This window comes from Diadema antillarum, unplaced genomic scaffold (assembly GCF_040938485.1).
Source record: "Diadema antillarum isolate AM-2024a unplaced genomic scaffold, OU_Dant_1.0 seq00000660_RagTag, whole genome shotgun sequence".
NCBI classification, from domain to species: Eukaryota; Metazoa; Echinodermata; class Echinoidea; order Diadematoida; family Diadematidae; genus Diadema; species Diadema antillarum.
In genome coordinates this window covers 21393-42603 of record NW_027271572.1, presented here as the reverse complement: position 1 = coordinate 42603, position 21211 = coordinate 21393, and the positions used below count along the sequence as shown (strand labels likewise).

The 21211-nt window shown below is 39.6% G+C and overlaps 1 protein-coding gene across 1 annotated transcript; it reads left to right on the top strand.

Annotated features, from left to right (window-relative positions):
- The first annotated feature begins 534 nt into the window (after positions 1-534).
- LOC139736646 (uncharacterized) lies at positions 535-14696 on the top strand. Its single transcript, XM_071647395.1, has 6 exons — positions 535-1560; positions 2689-2775; positions 4946-6432; positions 9247-9444; positions 11448-11555; positions 12137-14696. Exons 1-6 carry the CDS (start codon positions 999-1001, stop codon positions 12248-12250), a joined length of 2556 nt encoding a protein of 851 aa, XP_071503496.1. The 5' UTR covers positions 535-998; the 3' UTR covers positions 12251-14696.
- Positions 14697-21211: the final 6515 nt, after the last annotated feature.

Sequence of the window (21211 nt, the reverse complement as noted above, 5' to 3'; positions counted from 1 at the left end):
GTACGTACAGATTCGCGAGTGTTGTTGTAAACCTTCGTGGCTTCGTTGCATTTCTTGGACTTGGTCGCATACAACATCGTGCCATACTCGTACTACCTGTGAAAAACGACGAAGGTGGGAAAAAGTGACTTCTTCGCCGCCCAAACATAGCTTTCTGGCGGTCAGCCGGTCTGAAGTCGAAGCCTCTGGCCTCTCATCCTTGTCCTCCTCATCTAACGTTAGACATCTCTCAGTGAAACGGCCCCTACACTAACGTTAGATCCTAGCTGTTGTCGCCGATAACCGCGATCGTCGTTTTTTGCCGTTGGTAGTAAAATTAGAGTCGCACCGAGTATCGCCTCCGCGTCTCTGCTCTGGTTGGGCTACCTCATCCTCATCAGCTCAGTATAAACTACTAACAGTTAAGACTAGGCTGTATCGCATAATTACATTGTATTGTCTGCCTGGGTCTGACGTCTGTAATGTAAATATAGTCTAGTGGTCGTGTAGGTATTTACTTCATACTGGTGGCACTGTATTCTGGTCGCGTGGTATAGTTCTACCTACTGTACTGAAAAATCACCTTACTGCCATAATGGACTGTTGAGCGAGGGAACATAATTTACATGTAGCAAGCCAGTGACCAGTGCAGTGGCAGTGGCAGTGACCCTGACAGTGGTCAGTGCAGTGCACCAGTGTTTAACACTACAGGACTAAATCTAGTGTAGTGGAGACATCTTAATATTAGTGTTTCCCGCTTCACTACCCTTAATGTTGGCTACTATTCTAAGTTCTAACTCCCTAGCATAGGATATTAAATGCCAAACGGGTCCCGCTATTGCTGAGAACATCGCCTATTGATGTTGAGCTAGACACTGGAACGTGGAAGCTTTGACTTTGTAAATTTACAGTGAATGACAGTGTATATGAAGGCCATTCTAACTGTTAGACATCTCTACTGCCGTGACTGTCATTGCATGAAGACTTGATCTGCCTGTTATATCATCCAGAAAGACAACATGGCGATGGTCTCCATATCTTTCTGTTCTGTCGGTGTCATCATTTTGTCAATTGCCTCCTTGATGTACAACGCTGCTTCGGCTCCACTAGAAAATCCTCTAACTGGGGCAGCTCATTCTCCTCCTTGGTGGCAAAACTATGAAGCAACCACACGTTATCTGCAAAATTGTGGTCTCCCCTCTAGTGGAACTGTGGCATTTCTTAGTTCTGTCGTCCCTGGTACCACCACAGGAGAACCCTTCAAGTCATGTTACGACCAGCAGATGGGTCAGATAAGGCCAATATGCCTCATGTTTGCTTCGAGAGTGCAAAGCCTGTGCCCAGCATACAGGTCAAAACTTTCCGACATGCCAGAGTTTAAAGAGGCCATGGAGTCAGCTTTCATGAATTACGAGCAGGAAAAGAGTGATCCCTTGTCTCTTTGCACCGATATAAAACCAGACCCAGAGGGCCTCAATGGAATTGGAAATGCGTTTGAGAATTTCAACTGTGCTTCAGAATGTGGTGATCCTAGGATCACTCTCATCTGTCGCAGTTATGCATTCTTGTCGACTGTTGCAGGTATTTTATTTTCATTTAGACCACAGCTTTAGTTTCACAATTGCATTACTCTGACATTCCCTTTTGAAATTCTCCTTTATCCCCCCTCCCCCCACATACACACTAAATTTGCCATAATATACTGATCTAGAGACAGAGTTCTACATTGTATAAATTACAGTGAGTTACAGTCTGTACACTGCCCTTTCCTTGTTTATACCAATGTATAGCTTGCATACACAGATGCATGGATGCATGCACATTTTATAATCTTATTTGGACAGCCAGCATCCAAGATCCAAGTTTGCATTATTTTTCTGCTTTGTAGCCGTGCGGTCAACGTTCAGTGATCGCCACCGCTGCATTCATCACTCATCCAGTCATAATAATGCACTAGTGTTGTGCTTTCTTCACGACAATACACATACTACTGGGCAACAATTTAATATACACCGACATGGTTAAATGCATGAAACACATACTGTATGCCCAAGGGTAGGGTGGTGTAGACTTTAGAGTAGGGTGGCAAAATTAGTGGGTGGGTGAAGGGTGAGGGACATGAGGAAATCTTTCTGATCAAGATTGGTTTACATTGCAGCAAATAAGTTAGGTTTATATTGTGACAAATGTCCATTGATCTCGAAAGTACCAGTTAAAATAGTCTCAACTTATAATGTCTCCTCAACAATTCTATATTGGTTGGTAGAAGTACATTTATAGTACACGTTTCATAGTAGCACCTTGAACCTTGCAAAATCTTCAAAAAACTAGAAAGCCCTTTTATAAAGTCACAGTTTTTCCATTTACCCTACACAGTGGCGGATCCAGGGAGGACCGCAACCGGCGCACGCCCCCCCCCCCCTTTATTTTTTTGTTGAAACAAAAGAAATAAAAAATGATAAGATGGATTTGCATTCAATCTTGTTGTGATTGATTTGAATCAATCACAAGTCTTTATAAGACGGGGCCCTGGTATTGAGTCCATCCTGAAGTTTGAATAACATTCAATGTGAAATTCAGACTCAAAATGTCACATTATTTTATTAATTTGAAAAGTACATTCTGATGTGTAAGACTTCAGAAGACAATTCTACATTCCACTTAAAAAATTAATTTTGTATGCTTAACATTCATATCCCCTTATTACAGGGCAAATGCTGATATCATCTGCTGGTGGGGAACAGAACCAACAAGATGGGGTCGATGATAAGGATGCTGGACTTGCCGAAGAACAAGGTAAACTAAAGTCAGACAGAACAGAACCTTTAATGTTTGTCAATTGTCTACTTTTTCAATGTGGAAATGAATGATCAAATTTTAAAATATGTAACTTTGGCATCTTAAAGACATTTAACACCATTTGATTAGTTGAATTTAATAAAGCCAGTAAAATTGGATGAAATTGAAAAGAAGGAATGTCATGTTATAAAAGTTGGATATCATATGGAATGGCAATACAATGTACAGTTGTACATATCACATGTCATGGCTATGTGCTAGTGATGAATGAAAGAGGTATTCATCAGGAATATCTAAAAGCACTTTCAGATGAAAAAAAAACATTCTTTTTTAAATGAACTTTGATCAAGATAATAGTCATTTCAGTGTAATTTGACACCCTAATTAAAATGCTAATTTATGCGCATTTTAATGCAAGATTTTGACTCTTTCTTTACATGAAGTGAAAATTTGAACACTCGGCTACTACAAACAGCAAAAAACACATTTTCACCAAGTTTTCTCATTTTTCCCCTGTTACACATTTGCATGCCCTGATTGTGCTATTGACCAGTTATCAGTATAATAATATTTGTATTTGTTGTCATTTTGCTCAATTGACATGTACTTTAAAGTTCCTACACTGTACGTTTAGGTCACTCCTTAGTGACCTAATCTTTCTATGTAACGATGCCTTATTGCTCTGCAATGTGTGTGTATGTCCAGAAACATTGGCTAACAATTGACAAATTATATTTTTCCTATTTTCTCTGTCTCTTTTCTTCTTTTTTTGATTACAACCTGAAATGTCATATCTTGTAAATCTCAGAAAGTACCGGTAGTGAGATATCAATATTTCTTTCAGTCATGTCATTACTTTGGCACCGAAGTGTTCAAATTCACACCAAAACGAATAAATAAATCAATAAATGAAATAATTAGATAAGTGAGATAGATAAGTAAATAAAATAAAAATAAAAAGGTACTTGAGCGGTGTCTGAAAAGTACAACATACTATGTACCCCTCTATATTGGAATCATAAGTGTATTGGGGGAATATAAGATATCTGATGTAGTGAATGAAGCAAAAAGAAAAAGGAACAGCTGCTTTATTAGTACATCATGACCAGCTGCAAAAATAAAAAAATGTAGAATGTTCATTCCCAAGCCTGTGGCACAGGCAATTAATTTGCTGACCCTACACACTTGTTGAAAATAATGCGCATCAAAGTATATTGATTGATGCTTATTAACAGCTTTCTTCAAAACATGATGTAAAGGATATGCAACAGATGAGAAGATATGAGAATTCGTAAAAGTCATTTTGGAAATGTAGATTCCAGAATGCCTTTGAAATAAATTCCACAGTACCCTAAAATAATGGCTAGCTCGCAAAGTTCACCCCTCCCCCCCATTCGATATGGTACTGGAGATGTCTAATTCTCCCAAGATTTCTGACGAGAGTAGAAGAGGACCAGATTACACATAACAAATGTTCTTCAGTATACCTACAGTAGTTCATAAAAATAACCACACACACACACACCACACACACACACACACACACACACAAAAACGAGAAAATATAAAGAATATATTGTAAAATCATATACGTGCAATAATTCCTTCCTGCAATAATCCCCTTTATGCAAATATGTTATATCAGAAGTTTTCGTTTTGTCTTGTTTTGATTTGTTTTGTTTTGTTCTTATTTGGTATTGTGTCCTAAGTGTTACTTTGTACTAGGAAGAAGCCTTGACAGGTCAATGGCCTTTGCTTCTTCCTCCACACTCTGTATTGCATATGATTGACATGTTGTCCTGTATTGTTCATTCTCTTTTTTAACCAGTATATTGCTGTGCAAGTTGTGGAAATAAATGAAATGAAATGAAATGAAATGAAATGAATAAAGGGTAAACGGTACTGCAAAAGAGCAAATTTTCGCGTTATAAAATTCTACCTGTATTTCATACAATATGAAACTGGCACAAAAATGAAAGCGCACAGATATTTTTGTTTGTAACATGCAATACTATAAGTGATAATTTATCTGTGATTCCAAAGAACTACACTATATGTAAAAGCATGTGAAATTCAGTTTGCCTGACTTGCAGCAAAGATAATATTGCAGAAATTTTTATTTTGAGAGTGCTATGGTATCTCAAAATGATCATCATCCTTGTTTCAGCTGCTGCAGGTCAAGCAACTGATGAAAGAGCAGGTGTGTCTGTAAAGAGCCCTGCAGAAACTTTGCAAGAGGGCACAGATAATCAGGCTGAAGGAAATAACCCCTATGGTGATCAGCTTGCTGTGTCAGAACTGAAAGACTCGCAGGGACAAAATCCTGGTGGTGTTTCTCCAGGGGACCAAGGGGCCTTCGCAGCTCCAGCTGCTGATGGTACCAAACAGGAGACGCAGCAACCTTCAGGGGTCGGGGAGAATACAGACCAAGGTGCCACCACTAGGCTGCAAGGTGGTGCTGCTGCTGGCGGTGGTGGTGATGGTGTAGGTATGGTGTCTGAGAGGCAGGGAGTCAATCAAGGCACTTACCAGGGGTACCACACTCCTCCAGGACAAGGAGGAACCCCAGCTAGAGGGATGGGTGCTGATGATACAAGGCAACCAACTAACCCGGACTCCAACCCTGTAGTATCTCAAAATCAGGGGACACCTGGTGCACAAGGAGGAAGTCCAACAGGTGGGCACACTGTCTCTGGAGGGGTGAATGCTGGTGATACAGGGCTACCAACTAATGTGGAACCCAACCCTGCAGCATCTCCAAATCAGCCGCCACTTGATAGACTAGGGGGGAGTCAAACAGGTGTTTTTGGACCAGCGGGTGCTGGTGAAACTACATACCAGCGAACTGACCAGGAGTTACAAAATGACAGATATCAACCCAATGGACCTTCTGATGTTCAAGGAGGAAGTCGTACGGGTGGACTGACTGCTCCCGAACATGCGGATGCAGGGCCTGCAGCTGAGATCCCGTCTAATGGACTGAGTGGTATGAATGCACTTGGTTCATTGCCAGGAACTAATCCACAGGATGGACGGTACAATAGTCAAACAGCTTGGCAAAATCGACCACTAATTTCAGAGAATACAGGTGGTACAGGAGATGGACATACTATAATTGAAGTCACAGATCCTAGACTACAAGGAGGTACGGTTGGTGGGCAAGGTCAAAATGGGCCTTATGACTCAGAAGCTGCAGGTCAAGGAGTATCAAATCAGCAAACTGTCAATGGACAGAACGTAGGTCATACAGGAGACGCAGTCCCATACAACGGAGCAGCTGGCGGTGAAACAGGAGTATACGTAGGACAACCTGATGGACCACCTGGAACTAACCAGCAAGTGAACTTGGGCCCAGATGCAGGTGGTAGCAGACAAGAGGAAACCCAGAATGGAGAGCATGGCGACCAGCTGCTGCCCGAAGGAGACTTGCCCGACTCACAAGGTGGGAACCAGCCTGGCATTCAGCAAAATGTCGAGTCTGGTGTTGGGGGTGATCAGCAAGAGGGGCACCAAGAAGAAGAGGGTGATCAGCAAGAGGGGCACCAAGAAGAAGAGGGTGAGTCCCGCGGCGATGACCAAGCGGTGGGGGAAAATAGTGACAATGCTGACAACCAGCCTGAAGAAAGACTCCGGCCTGAGGATGATTACAGCGAGGTAAGGTTCTGTTCTAAATGTTGTTTTTTTTCCAAACATATTTATTAGTATTGAAAAGCAGGTTTATTTAGAATGCTGTACTTCCAATGCATTAAGGCTTGAATAGAGAGCACTATTGAGCACTGAGAAGACTTGAACAAGATTCACATACATTATGTATGTGTGTCACGCACTACTATACAGACGAAAAAGGCAGCCTATTTCGGATAAAATTGATTACCGTTAGTCCAGATGTGTGATTAGATTTTATCAAATTGGATTACAGGCAGTGGCATGTTTATACTCAAAACAGTGTTGCCAGAAAGATAGAAGGCAATGCCTAATTTCTGAATGCATTTATTGTGTCATGATTGTGATGTATGTACAAATGTATGCACCAATGAAAGGCTGCATTGCATTTTTGGTTTTGAAGGGAATGAAACCTAAAATTATACATGTATACATACTGTAAAGCAAGGAATGTTCACATGCATTTAAGTGGGAATTTTCGTGAGAGCCAAGATTCACATATTTCAGAAACTGTAGTAATGTGGTAGTCTCCTCATCCATTGATGGCAGTACGGAGACTGTGAAAATGTACTGTAAAACGAATGTTCGTGTGCATTTTAATTTCGCAAATTTTGCGAGAGCCAAGATTTGCGAAATTAAAAATGCACGCGAAGGCTCTTGTCTACACTATATGCATTGAATGCCAGAGGCACTTAGTGAATATTTAATGCTGTGAAAAAGGACGTCGGCTCCAATTCGCGAAAATTTCATGTTTTACAGTACGCAACTGTATAACTTTTGAATGGATTGTCCAATATTCATCAGACTTTAACTGATCAATGTGTTTTACTAATTATGGCTGCATTTACTCTAGTCCACATTGGTATATGTTTGGTTTTTATTCCTCTTGAGCCCATCAATTAGTGAAATTTACCTGCTCTTTGGTGCTGTATATCTTTGTTATAATTCTGACTATTCATTGATATTGTTTGACAAGGTAGAGAGCCCCAAACACTATGTTTTTCTTGTACAATTGTGTATTTTGTATTTTGTATTTTTTTTTAGTGGCAGGATTTTCAAAAGCCTCTTTACAATTTGAATGATTCCCTGTTTGGCAGCACATTTCAGGAGATTAGCTCTCGGGTAGAATTTTTCCTATGGTTGATTAGATTGAAAATCGTCGGCTTGATATGCTAAGTCTGTATTGTTGCAAATTCCAAACGTTGCAAATTCCAAACACCTCACATTTCAATTTACTAACTATTCACAAGTTTGAAAAAAATATTGCTAGTACATGCAGGTCATCATGGTGGTTTTGGTATGGATACATACATGTATGGGGGTACAAACTACACTGTATTTAAATAATGGCAAATTGCGAGGCGTTGCACTGACATCATCAGCTCACTCATTGTTCAAGAAGTGTGTTGTGAAAGTCAGCAAAACTTAATACAGTTTTATAATTTCCTTGATTTACATGTATACTCGATTTTGATCAGATTTTTATTCCTGTGCTCATAAATTGGAGTTTTACTGATAACACAGAGTTGACCTTAACCTGCTGAGGATGGACTGATTTTGCTGTAACATGCATTTCTCATTGACACCTGAACGAGTATTCTCGGGAATCGTCTTCAACGGGTTAAACTGGTCCAGAATCCCTCTAAAGGCTCAAAATATTGCAGCTGTTGGAACTGGATGGTCCAAGATAATAAACATGTACAGTATTCAATGCGTGTTTGGCCAGTTGTCTGTTTAAAGTGAAAACATAGTTTTGGTAAGCGTTTGAGAACCCGTCTGGCACCATTTCATATTTGCTTGCAATATATCGAAAGAGTCTACAAAGAAACTAACCTGGCTGATGCGATTTGCCGGGATGATGAGTCGTTTTGGAGTATTTTGAGAAAAATAATAAAAGTCGGAAAATCGACTTTTATTCCAGAAGGATCCAGACTAACTCGGTCTCAGGGAAAACTCGACCCTATTTCAGACAATTTACACGCAGTTCGTGATCGCCATATTCTACTGTATAATACCAAACGAGGCTTTACTGAACAGACAGGAAAGTGCGTGCTAATCCTGTACAAAACAAATGGACAGCGCGCGGTCCTCAAGCCTATACGCACATCACCTCAGTTGCTGAGACGCGCTGTCTTTGAAGTTTTTGTTGTTGTTTATCAAGCGTCTTTGATTGTTTTTAGAGGTGCTTGATAGGCGCACACTAATTTTGCATGCACGCCAAAGAGGTTTTTTGATGCGCGCGTTGTAACAGCTCGGACCATTACTGCGAGTTATAGCCAGAACGTGAAGCGCTACTTTATACAGCATGAGCACAGGCCGCTCCCATAGTACAACACTGTACAATCCAGAGGGACAACCAATACAACTAAGCCCGCCGTCAAAGCGAGGCCGAGTTATCCCCGAGTCCGAGTTTAGCCTGACCCCGTTCGGGTAAGTTCTGAGACTGAACCTCTTTGGTTAATATTTCGCATTTTCGTCCTTACCCATCGAATATCTTGTTATTTCAGCGTTATTCCGCACATTTCCTAGGCATATGTTCACATTTGGGAGCGAAATTTGACAACTTTTTCAGGCGTACCAGAACTATGTTTTGGCTTTAATACTGCACAGTTGAAGGTCTTGCCAGCATGTTGTGGCCCATCGCCAAGATTTCATTGAATTACACATGACCCCACCAGATACTCCGACCTCTAATCAATTTGATGTCTTTTCTGGCTCTGTGTGCCATTAAACACAGGTCTGTGCTTCAAGTTTGATATTTTGATTTTTTTTCTTTTCCCCTTCAAAAATGCATGGCATCATTAGAGTGATTATCGTTTGCCACATGGTGGTGATGATAGACAACTCAGTGAAGGAGATGCATCAGTATACGATGGAGATAACCTTGAGAATGACAGAGACTACCAGGGCGAGGACGAGAGCTTTCGAGAGGATGATAGGCAGAGAGAGGATGAGAATGCGAACCAGGAGTCCCATCAACAGGTGCATGAACAGGTGCACAAGGTGGGCATAAGCTTGCTTGACGCGATTCTCCTTTCTGCATGCTTTACATAGGAGAGGGTCGGTTTGTAGTTCCACTTTGCGCGTGAGCAGACAAAGGTCTTTGTGATAACAGGCCATGTTGCCTTTTAAAATTCGCCAAGGTACAGTAAAGCATCTGTGATGTATATCCGTACCCTGTGTTCAGATGATCCCCCACTTCGCGGGGGCAGTTTGGAGAGTTTTATGGTTGGCCGTCCACATGTGCATCAAAAATCTCCCGCTGAAAGGGGGACAAAATCACGGCTGGTGGTTTCAGCTGTATGTTGGGTCACCATACGTGGCGCTGTAGGGCGCGCGTTATAATTCATATTTCAAGCATGCACACTTCTGAGGAAAACTCAGGTGTGCGGAAGATCAAGGTCAGTCCCCCGCCAGAATTTTGTTGCCGAACTTGACAAGCTTGCCCGGAGGAGTGGGAATGTCCCACCGAGCATTCACGCGATGGGATTGCCAAGGAAAGTCTTGGCAAACAGGACATTCCCCGCAAAGCGGGGGATCGTCTGAACGCAGTGGTTGGGAGTCCTAATGATTATTCATGAATCCTTAAATGGTGTTTGCCAGAACAATCACCTGACAATAACAAGAAAATCCTAAAGCTCACATTGTAGTATTTGGCAATAGCAATAGAAATCAATTGTATACATTCATTGCATAGTGGTAACATTGATCCATGTTAATACTTCCACGTAAATGTTAATTGAATGACCATCTGGTCACCTGGTTTACTCAGGTTCACTTGGCACAATCTAGAACTGAGTTAGCAGTCTTATATTATGTGAACGGAACTCAGCACAGGAGCTTAGAATTAATATCGCATCAATTGTAGCAAGTTGAAAGAAGTGGATTACTGAGAAATATACATGTTTATTTATGTGTGTGTATGTGTGATCTTGTGTACAATCTATGACTACATTTCTCATCCGACTTCATTCAACTTGCCATAAATCATTTGAAGATTCTTTATTCCTGGTAATGTGTAAGATTTGTCGCATAATACTGGACAGACAACTTTAGTTTCAGATTGTGCAGGCAGCATACATACGTCGCAATCGCTTGCAAAGATTGAGTTGTTTCGAGTTACGACATGGATACCGACATGTCCCGATAACCAATTTGGTTCAAATTTGTGTGAATGATTGGAAATTTTAAAACTATTATAGTATATATTGTGATTTTGATGCAATACATGGACATTGTATGAGTTTCTAGAACTTGAGATATCTATTTGGATATGGAAGTACATTAGCACCAATTTTACTTGGTGTTGCCGGTGACGTTAGAAGATGTTTGTGAAATGTCATAAAGCTTTAATACAGGTGGTTTGAAAAAGAGCAGTTCACAGACAAAGAATATGCACTGGGCTAAAATGATTGAAATCAGGGGAACACTAGTACAGAGGACTTGATTCTCAAAGTGCATTAAAGTGTGCAATAAAGGTACAAAGTTATATCAGTTCATCTGGACTTACTGTTTTGATTGCAAGAATGGTTTCACATCCAATCCCTGATTTGATGGTGGGAAGGCAGTGTTGCCAATTGTTGGTAGTGCATCTGTGCTGATTGGCAATGACACCTTGCCATCAAATCAGATGAGCTGATGAAGCGTCCAGCATCAGACATGAAACCATTCTCAGCTTAGACATGAAACCGTTCTTCTTAAAATCGTAAGTCTAGGTGAATTTATTTAATTTTGTGCCTTTATTGAACATTACCTGGATGAATCAGAACTTAAATTTTTACACCAATTGACTAAAGTGTACAACAACTCAAAATGTCCCCTCCTACCATATTGCACTCACGTCAAACAATCTCGTTGGCAAGGTTTTAGTTAGGATGTGTGCAAGGAGTGGTGCTGCTACTGGCAATCCTGCCACACCCAAGACTTTGCAACTGAATGTGGCATGCACTGTATGATGCCTTCCTACCCTTTTTTTTTTCTTTTCGTGTGTGTCTTTTGTTTCGTAGGATATTGTCTATGAGGAGGACGAGGAGAGCAGCCACTTCCTGGCTTACTCCCTGACAGCAATCATACTTATTCTGGCTACCTACATCATGTATCACAACAAGCAGAAGGTATGTACCTCCTTGCTGTACATGCATTTGTAAGGGTGGAAGATTGAATTTCATTATAGATTTTCAGCTATTTTTTCTTGTTTTTTACTTGGATTTGACTGCAGAAAAAAGAAGGTTTCAATACAATACATTGTTGATGACACCATCTGTCAATCAACTGCCAAATTATTTATATGATTAACAAAAGACATTTGCATGCCCCTTCCTCCAGTCTGAGCATAACTTGCATGCTTCCATACTAATACTTTGATCAGCAAAAAACATATTGGAAATTGAATCATTATAGAATATATGACACATTTTAGAACCTTTTTTTTGGCCACTTGAGTGATGATAAGGGTACTATAAGAGGTTGTTTTATGCTTCATCATATCCTGCGAAGAGAAATAGAAGTCTCTGTGATTTGGGAAAGATTTTTGTCTTTTGATTGTTACAGATAATTCATTCAGCATCAATAGTGTGATATAATGAAAAAAAAATCCTTCAAACCCAGATTAGACACGATTGAATCTTCGATTTCTGTCAGGAACCTGCCCCTCCCTGACTGATCATATATTGCTTTCATTTGCGCCTCCCGTCAGATAATTGCTGTGGTGGTGGAAGGCAGGAATGGCAAGGGAAGGAGACGCCGACAAGGCTACCAGAAGCTGGACCAGAATATCAGTGAGGCGATGCCATCCTTGCAGACAGCCTAGCTCCGGACACGCCCTGGTGACCCAAAACCTCTCCATCCCCATTCCCATTATCTATTGGCCACCAGGTATCTTAGAGTTCAGGGGACTCCCATTATAATGAAATCCTTGTGACCGGCAGTTTTCTTTTGCTATATTGATATTTTGTTATAGGTAAACAGGAAAGTATACATAGATACACAGATGATAATTTGGGGACATGAATTTTTCCTTCGTTGTAACACAGAATGCATTTTGTTTTAACTGTGTTTGTTACAATGGGAGTACACTGCATTGAAAGAAAAGGAAAAATATATTACATAAATGTTAACACTTTAAAAGACTCTGCAGCTATGGGACACATGGATTGATGTCATGATGTCAACGAATATGTGTATTGAAGCATATGGTCAGCGGTAACAGTCGACCCCACTCAAGATTCTTCGGCTGTGCGTGTACTTTAATACGTAGAGATCAGTGATAAAATTGTACACAATTTGTTAAAGGGATTTCAGTTATACCTGATCCTGGCCAGCATTTTCACTCCATGGTATCCCCACGCTACGGGGTCTTTAAAAAGTGCACTCTATATCTTCTCTGAAGTTGGTATGTAGACCAATCATCCTCCTTGATGGCTGATGCAATGTTTTGAGGCTGTCCATGCACTTGCAGAGATTTGAAGTCTGTGCATAACATACCGTATGAACTGTTATATTTTTGCACACAGATGTTTATGTGAATAAGGAGGTTACGGACCATTTTGCGAGATGTTGTTTTTCGCGAATTGACACCGAAGTAATTGTGAGTGCGCTATCTCATAGTGCATGAAAATGTCCCCATGTGCTAGATGATAGTATTGATTAGCACATGGCGACATTTTTGCTTGTTGTGTAAATTCACAGTCCAACAGTGATATGCGAAATTCACGAAAAATGAGCCATCGTGAAAATAACAGCTTGTACAGTATTAATGTCTTTGACATCTCTGTGGATGATGAGAATGCAGTCATTTTATTTTCCCGTAATTTTCCTTTTGTCTCAGAGGCATGATAATGCGAATTGCTTCCAGCTTATTAGAGGAATTTTTGTATGTGTTGCCTTTGATGAGGTAATGATTAGGTTAATTTGGAAAGGCACACTGACCATGATTGGTGTGTTTTTGGGGTTTTTTTTTCTTTAAAAAAAAATATTTGCATTGCAGTGCTTGCTAATAATGTAAGAAATATCACAGTAACTTACCTGAAGTACATAGTGCAAAAAGAGGTCAACATACGTAGTATTGGTAACATGCATTTTGCTGTTTATAATGGTGTGCCTTCCTCTGTTATTGACCAGCTGGGCTTTCAGCTTGGAAATCATCATGAATCGTGTTTTCCTTTAATTGCCCTGCTCACGTAACTCTGCCAATCTGTGTGTGATTCACAAGCGCACGGATATAGCCATCGTGAGTGACACCAAGCCTGTGCCAAGAAATGTGTGTTGACATAATCACACATTTCATGTTGCTGCTTGGATACTTGTGGTTGGGTACTCATGTCATGTAAGTGCCTTCTCGTATATTTTGTCTATTTCGAGTGTTAGCACACGGATCTAATCTTGCTAATATATTGACAGCTGTAGAAAAATAGCTGTGGAATGCAATCAAAACTAATTTCTTAACCATGTGGGGTACATAATGTATCAGTATAATCAATATGTTATATGTTTGTGTGTATGAAACATGCAACAAAGTAAGCTAATTTTATGTGTCGTAAAAAAAAAGAATGTGCCATCAACAAAACCATGATAGCCCTCTGTTCTCCAAAGTTTAAACATCTTGTTTGGTGAGCATTCATTTTCTGTCACTCTTTCTTGTCGGAACGTGTCGTGTACAATAAAGACTGTTACGTGCCTGTGACTTTTCCACCTTCCCTTCAAATTCACTGAATTCAAAGAACAACTGGAAGTGGTTTTGGTTGATATATGAATTTCAGACATTAAAAAATGCTGGTCTTCTACCCTATGTTTAGCTCTTGCTTTACAGATATACATGTATATCATTTTTGTTACGAATTTATAGCTTTCCTTTCTTCACAGATAGCTTTCCTACACCCCATATATGAACATAACACATAGACTATATACATGTGTACAAGCAGAAGGCAACAGCAATGATGTTACAGTTTTTACTCTTAACCTTTTAGAGGTGAACAAATGAATTCAAGTTATGAGAGTCACAGTCACAGATGATAATGAACACCTTGCTGATTGAAGCTGCTAGAAAAAGAGACGGATGTTCATGCAATGGTAGCAAATGATATTATGCCACTATTTAATCTTCAAGTGTGTGATTGTGCACGATAATGAAATTCTGGAGGGAGGTCCATGCATACTATGACCGGCATGTACATAACCATAAATTTTAACAGTAAGCCTAAAGAGTACAGTTTCCCTTTCCAAATTTGAGATCTTTGCCTTGTCGTTTACATCCCTCCCCCCCCCCCCCCCCTCCCCATTTTATCAAAGTCCATGCTTGGGGTTATGTGTAGACATTTTACATGGCTTTGACTTTTGTGGAATCCCATATTCATTTTCAGGTACATGTATGATATTCAATTTTGTTAGTACCCATAGTTATCTCAAAACAAAGCTAAACAAAAAAAAAAAAAAAACGAAAAAGTTTTTTGATTACTATGATAACTTATCAGAGTAATAAAAAATCTTTTTCTTTTTTTGTTTAGGTTTGTTTTGAGAGACATGGCAATTTACAGGAGGATAAAGAATGTGTGTCATGAAAGTAGGATTTTATGGTATCTCATATGCAAAGCTCGCAATGTACACACACACACAAAAAAAGAGTGTTATTTACACAGCTGTACCCTCATCATATTGAGTGGCGTTCGACACATACTAGTATTTGCTTGCAACGTGGTTCTGGCTGTCATTTTAATGACCATGAAATCCTTGCTTGTGTGATGCACTATGTTATTGGATGTATTGGCAGCATGCCCTAGCACAGACTGTTTGTCTGAAATTGGCAGAGTCAGTGAGACTAATTTATAGAGAATAGAGATTGTCAAGCAAAAATTTGGTACATGTTCAGTGAATGCATTCAAACTCGTTTAATGCGTTGAAGACTTGTCCTGAGTATACATTGTACTCAGGCAGATGTCTATGAGAAATGTGTGTTACAGCAAAATCAGCTCTTCCTCAATGGATTAAGTGAACTTCCCTTAGATTAAACTTTTTTTTTTTTCACCTGGTGAAGCTCAGCAATAATCTCAAGAGTCGCATGCATCAAAATTTAACGAGGTTTGATGGTATTATGCCCAAGAAAATAACAAAGGTAAATTCCACAGCACTGACGGAGGCTATGATTTTATTGAAGGTTTTGTGCTACGCAAATGAGCAAACAACTGGTTTCACAGTCCAGTTTTTCTTTCATTCCCCACATTCTTAGCCGATTTACTTCACCATTTCTTCAGATCATACACTGAGTGATTAAACCAAAGTGATGATGTCACAGTCTTTCGTTAAAGCTTGAGTTGGAACCAGGTGTGCACATAAACACTTGGGCCAGGTGACGTACGTTGTGTAGAACCTGTTTCTCCGGCAATAAATGGCTATGATATCACACTTGGGTAATCTTTGCTGTTCATTGTTGGGTTTGTGTATTCTACATTCTACCTTGTTGTCGTTGGTTTTTATTTTTTAACCCTAACTAGGCCGGGGGGGCCTCCGAGGCCCCCCCCTCGACGTTCCGCGCGATGTATCGCAATCGCAAAAAGCTATCACCGCGACGTTTCATGACTTTTTTCTTTCGAGTCTCCCGCATCTTTTGACACCAAATTTGCGACGCCCGGGCGCGCGGATCCGAAGTTACGCATAAATATGTACATGCATGTCAGACCAAAAATTGCTCAAAAACATTAATTCGTGTACAATTTCAATGCAAACTGTGCTTACTGGCAAATTTCATAAAAGCATGATTATTTGGGTGTTTTATTGATTAAAATCAATGAATAACATATTTTCTTGTTCGGAGCGATGTCGCGGACAAATTTCATCGAAAAAACAATGAAAAACATAAAGTCGAAAAAACAAAGAAATACATAAGAAATTCAAAAAACAATAAAATACTTAAGAATTTTTTCTGATATCAAAATTTTTTTTATTACATTTGCTAAGGACACTAAAAAGAATATTTACACAAAAAATGTGCCTGTTTTGAGCTTATTTTTGTGATTTATACCAAATAGTCTGATTTTATGCATCATCATGCATAAATTAGCATAATTTAGCATAAATGATGATTTTTTTGAAAAATTAACTTCATGGTATTTTAGATTACATCATAAGCAGTGTGTGTGCCAATTTTCGTCGCGATCGCGCGGTCAACGGCCGAGATCTGGAGGGGGGGCCTGGGAGGCCCCCCCCCGGCTCTATCAACTACCTACACATAGCCCGGCCTAGTTAGGGTTAAGTCACAGAGACTTTGAATGTCTTCATGTCTTCAATTCTCTAATGTAGGCAGATATCTCAGTACCCAGTCTTTATCTAGCATTTGAAAGAATATAGTGTTTCTGTGTTGCTTTTGACGGTACATGATCATGTGTTTTGTTTTTGTGTTTTATTTGAAAACATTCATTGTCTTGTTGATTCATGTGATGCGTGTCTGATACATAAACTGTGCTTCCGTAAATTTTGTGCAGAATTGCAGTTTAGTCTACAAAGTTGTATGTATTTGAACAGGTAAATTAGATGGACTTTAAGAAGTTTATGAACAGTTTTACAAAAGCTCTAGCATGTTACATTTTGTCTTGGAATGAGTATAGGTAATGGTCGTTATGCTTTCTATGAATGTTTACATATCGCGTAAATGTAGAATTTTTGTATGAGTTTAGACGATGGTGGAAACAACATTTACAGTTGGTCACAGGTTGTGTAGACAATTTTACTTTACTTTACTACTGTATTGTAAACTGCTTGTTTGTGTGTGTATTTCATTTACGTTTATGTGTACTTATCTGATAGCTCCATCACTGTTTGCTGATGAGAGATTTTTCATTCAGACCATTCTGCAATGCAATCTGTTTGTTACAGTCATGTGGTGATCTGTGTCTCTCAACTTTGAGGCATGAAATCACCAACGTGTTAAAAGCGAACAACACTGAGCAAAGCTCATGTTTTATTGCCAACATTGCAAATGAAATCCTTGAGTGAATGCTCTCTTCATTGATAATGTTTAGGTTGTATCTGCAATAGCTGTCATTTACTATGTTGACTTTGATTCTTTTTGTACATGTCTGTATTCACATTTTTTATGCGCAGGGGGAATAAATATAAAGAAATCGCTGAACTCTAAATGTAGTGGTGTATGTTTTGTCACTACACTACAAGTTATTGTCATATCTATCTATCTATCTATCTATCTATATACATGTGTGTGTGTGAGTGTGTGTGTGTGTGTGTTGTGCTGTAATGTCTCAGGAATGGTAAACAACTTCAACTTCTCATTTACAAATTGACAATGTGTTTCCCGTATTGATATACAAACATGCATACATACACATCATATCCTTTCTGTAAACATCACAAAATTATATATGGAAATACTGTATGTATGTGTATATATGTATATATACATACATATATATAATTATATATATATATATATATATATATATATATATATATATGTGTGTGTGTGTGTGTGTGTGTGTGTGTGTGCGTGTGTGTGTCTGTGTGTGTCTGTGTCTGTGAGATATACTGTAAAAGTGGATATTTTCGTGTGACTAATTTTTCGCGCTTGGCCGGGTCGGAAGAGTTTCGCGTGTTTTTAATTCCGCGGAATCAAGACATCACGCACAGGCACATATGGCAAGCAAAAATATTCGCGTGCTTTTATTTTCGCGCTAGTTTCTGGTTGCACAAAATGCGCCAAAATTTGAACACCGCGAAAATTTCCACTTTTACAGTATAAGGTGAAGTGGGCTTGGGCTCAGCCTCCTACGTTGTGGGTGCTACATTATTGTATCCCTGAACAGAGTTCAGAGAATATGGATTTGGCCTCGTTGCGCGTCCGCCGCAGAGATTTTCTTGTGAGCGCTCTACTGGCTGCAGTTCTTTTTAGATCATCTTGAAGTTTGGCAGGAAGGTGTATTATGGTAAGAGTAAAGACAAAGAAGCCTATTGTTTTTGGTGATGGTGCCCTCGCTTGTTCCGTCTTTATACATGAAAAGGTAAATTTAACAGGGTCTGCTTGTGTGTGCAACGCTGGCCTTGTTTCTTGACCGATTTTTTTTCAAATTTAGTATGTAAATATATGATAGTCAAATCTATACACCTATACCTAGTGATAATACTGCCCTCACTGTTCCACCTTTTACATGGTCAAAGGTCACCCGATCATGTCAAAATTTGCCAAAGTGTTATTTATGCAATAATTTGATTGTCACTCAACAGATTTTATTCAGACTTGCTAGGGAGGTGTATGGGTGGTCATTCTACGTGAAGGACACAACAGTCTGTGGTGACGGCGCCCTCAGTGTTCCGACTTGGATGCCATGTCACATGTCTTTTGTGCGCTGTATCAGCCACATTTTTATCAGATTTTCGTCAAATTTGGCAAAAAGGTGCATTATAGTGAAGTGAAGATGCCTATTGTTTTTGGTGGTGGCACCCTCGCTTGTTCCGTCTTTATACATGAAAAGGTAAATTTAACTGGGTCTCTGCTTGTGTGTGCGACGCTGGCCTTGTTTCTTGACCGATTTTTTTTTTTTTCAAATTTGGTATGTAAATGTATCATAATCAAATCTATACACCTATATCTATATACCTATTGATAATGCTGCCCTCACTGTTCCACCTTTTACAGGGTCAAAGGTCACCCTGATCATGTCAAAATTGCTTATTTATGCAATAACTCGATTGTTACTGGATTTTACTCATATACAGACTTGCTAAGGAGGTGTATGGGTGGTCATTCTACATGATTCTACAGTTTGTGGTGATGGCGCCCTCAGTGTTCCGTATTATATTATATTTATTATATTCCGCCATATCCATATTATACAACATTCTGGCCTAAAAAGTAATCCAGATGGGGTATGGGAGACGGTTTCGGGGGATACATGTGCTCGAACGGCACATGACTGTGCGAGTGCTCTAGTCTTTATGTATAGTGTGACGGAGGAATGACTGCTCGCAGACGTTGCAGTAGGCCCTATGTTTACTAATAATTATAGCCTCTAATTCTCCCGAGCTTTCGACCGAGTTACCGGTCTTTTTCAAGGGCTTGATGTAAACACAAAAGCAAAAAAGCAACCAATTTGCATGGAATATACATTTGAACAGAATAAGGCAAAAACAAGGCAAAAGGCATTAAAAGGTAACCAGTGTGGTTCCACTTATGTTGGTTTATGTATTCCAAATGATTTCATTGCAATCATTACCGCTGTTATTGCTTCCAAATACTTATACTGCTACTTACTACTACTGTTCCATTATTTTCACTGCCAGTGTATGTCATAATACTGCAGCTCCGTTGTAGTGGATGTCATGTTGCTGTCTATATCCCGTTTGATTTTCTTTTCCCTTTTTATGCCTAAGCCTCGAAGTGGTGCCGGAGGCATTATGTTTTCGGGTTGTCCGTCCATCCGTCTGTCCGTCCGTATTTTGTGGACAGTGTAACTAAAACAAAACATTTGAGGTATCCTAATGAGACTTGGTATGTATAAAAACATGCATGAGTGGATGAAGTTGTGCCTATCAATTTTTTTGTGCACATGCTCAAGGTCAAAGGTCAAAGGTCAAGGTCAAATGCTCAAAATTTCACTAATTCCCTTATACCTATGCAATGACTGAAGGTATTTTCTTCAAACTTAGTGTATACATGTATTACCCAATAGAGATTCAGCTGGGAATTTTTTTTTTTTTTGGGGGGGGGGGGTGCCAAAAAGGTCAAAGGTCAAATATCAAGTGAAAGTGCTGAATATCTCTTTTTCCTCCATATTTCGGAAGTGGCCTAAGGTATCGTGAAACTTAGTACATATATTTATGCATGTCTGCTAGACAGTGATTCTCTTAGGAAATTTAGGGTTATTGGGTCAAAGGTCAAAGGCCAGGTTAAAATGCTAACAATCTACTATCTAAAATATGAATATGAATATTAAGTTGCGATCTTAACAAATTTTCATTTGTAGAGGGAGACAAACTGAAGAAACTCAAACCTGAGCCTTTACCCCTCTGAATAATATCTTTCTTTCATTTATCATATGCCTTGTCCGCCTTGGGCTTAACATATCAATGTCGGAATCTCGGAGCTTGGGTATTTGTTCCATGTTCATCGTGTCACGGCAACCAGGGACAGCCTGGTGGTAGTGTCGCTGCCCGGAAAGCAGTAGATGACAGGTTCGAGTCCCACTGGTTCCTTTTTTCCGACATGTTTGTTAATTTACAGATCAGCAGTTGCGATCTTAACAAATTTTCATTTGCAGAGGAAGACAAACTGAAGAAACTCAAACCTGAGCCTTCACCCCTCTGAATAATATCTTTCTTTCATTTATCATATGCCTTGTCCGCCTTGGACTACTTAACATAACAATGTCGGAATCTCGGAGCTTGGGTATTTGTTCCATGTTCATCGTGTCACTGCCTGCAACCAGGGACTGCCGGCAACCAGGGACAGCCTGGTGGTAGTTTCGCTGCCCGGAAAGCAGTAGATGACAGGTTCGAGTCCCACTGGTTCCTTTTTTCCGACATGTTTGTTAATTTACAGATCAGCAGTTGCGATCTTAACAAATTTTCATTTGTAGAGGGAGACAAACTGAAGAAACTCAAACCTGAACCTTCACCCCTCTGAATAATATCTTTCTTTCAAACTTTTTTCCCCATACCTTGACAGTAACTAAATGCATTAACTTATAAAAGGGTCAAAAGTCAAGTAAAAGTCCTCAAATCCCCAAATACATACTTTTATAGAAAATATGGCCCACCATCCAATTAA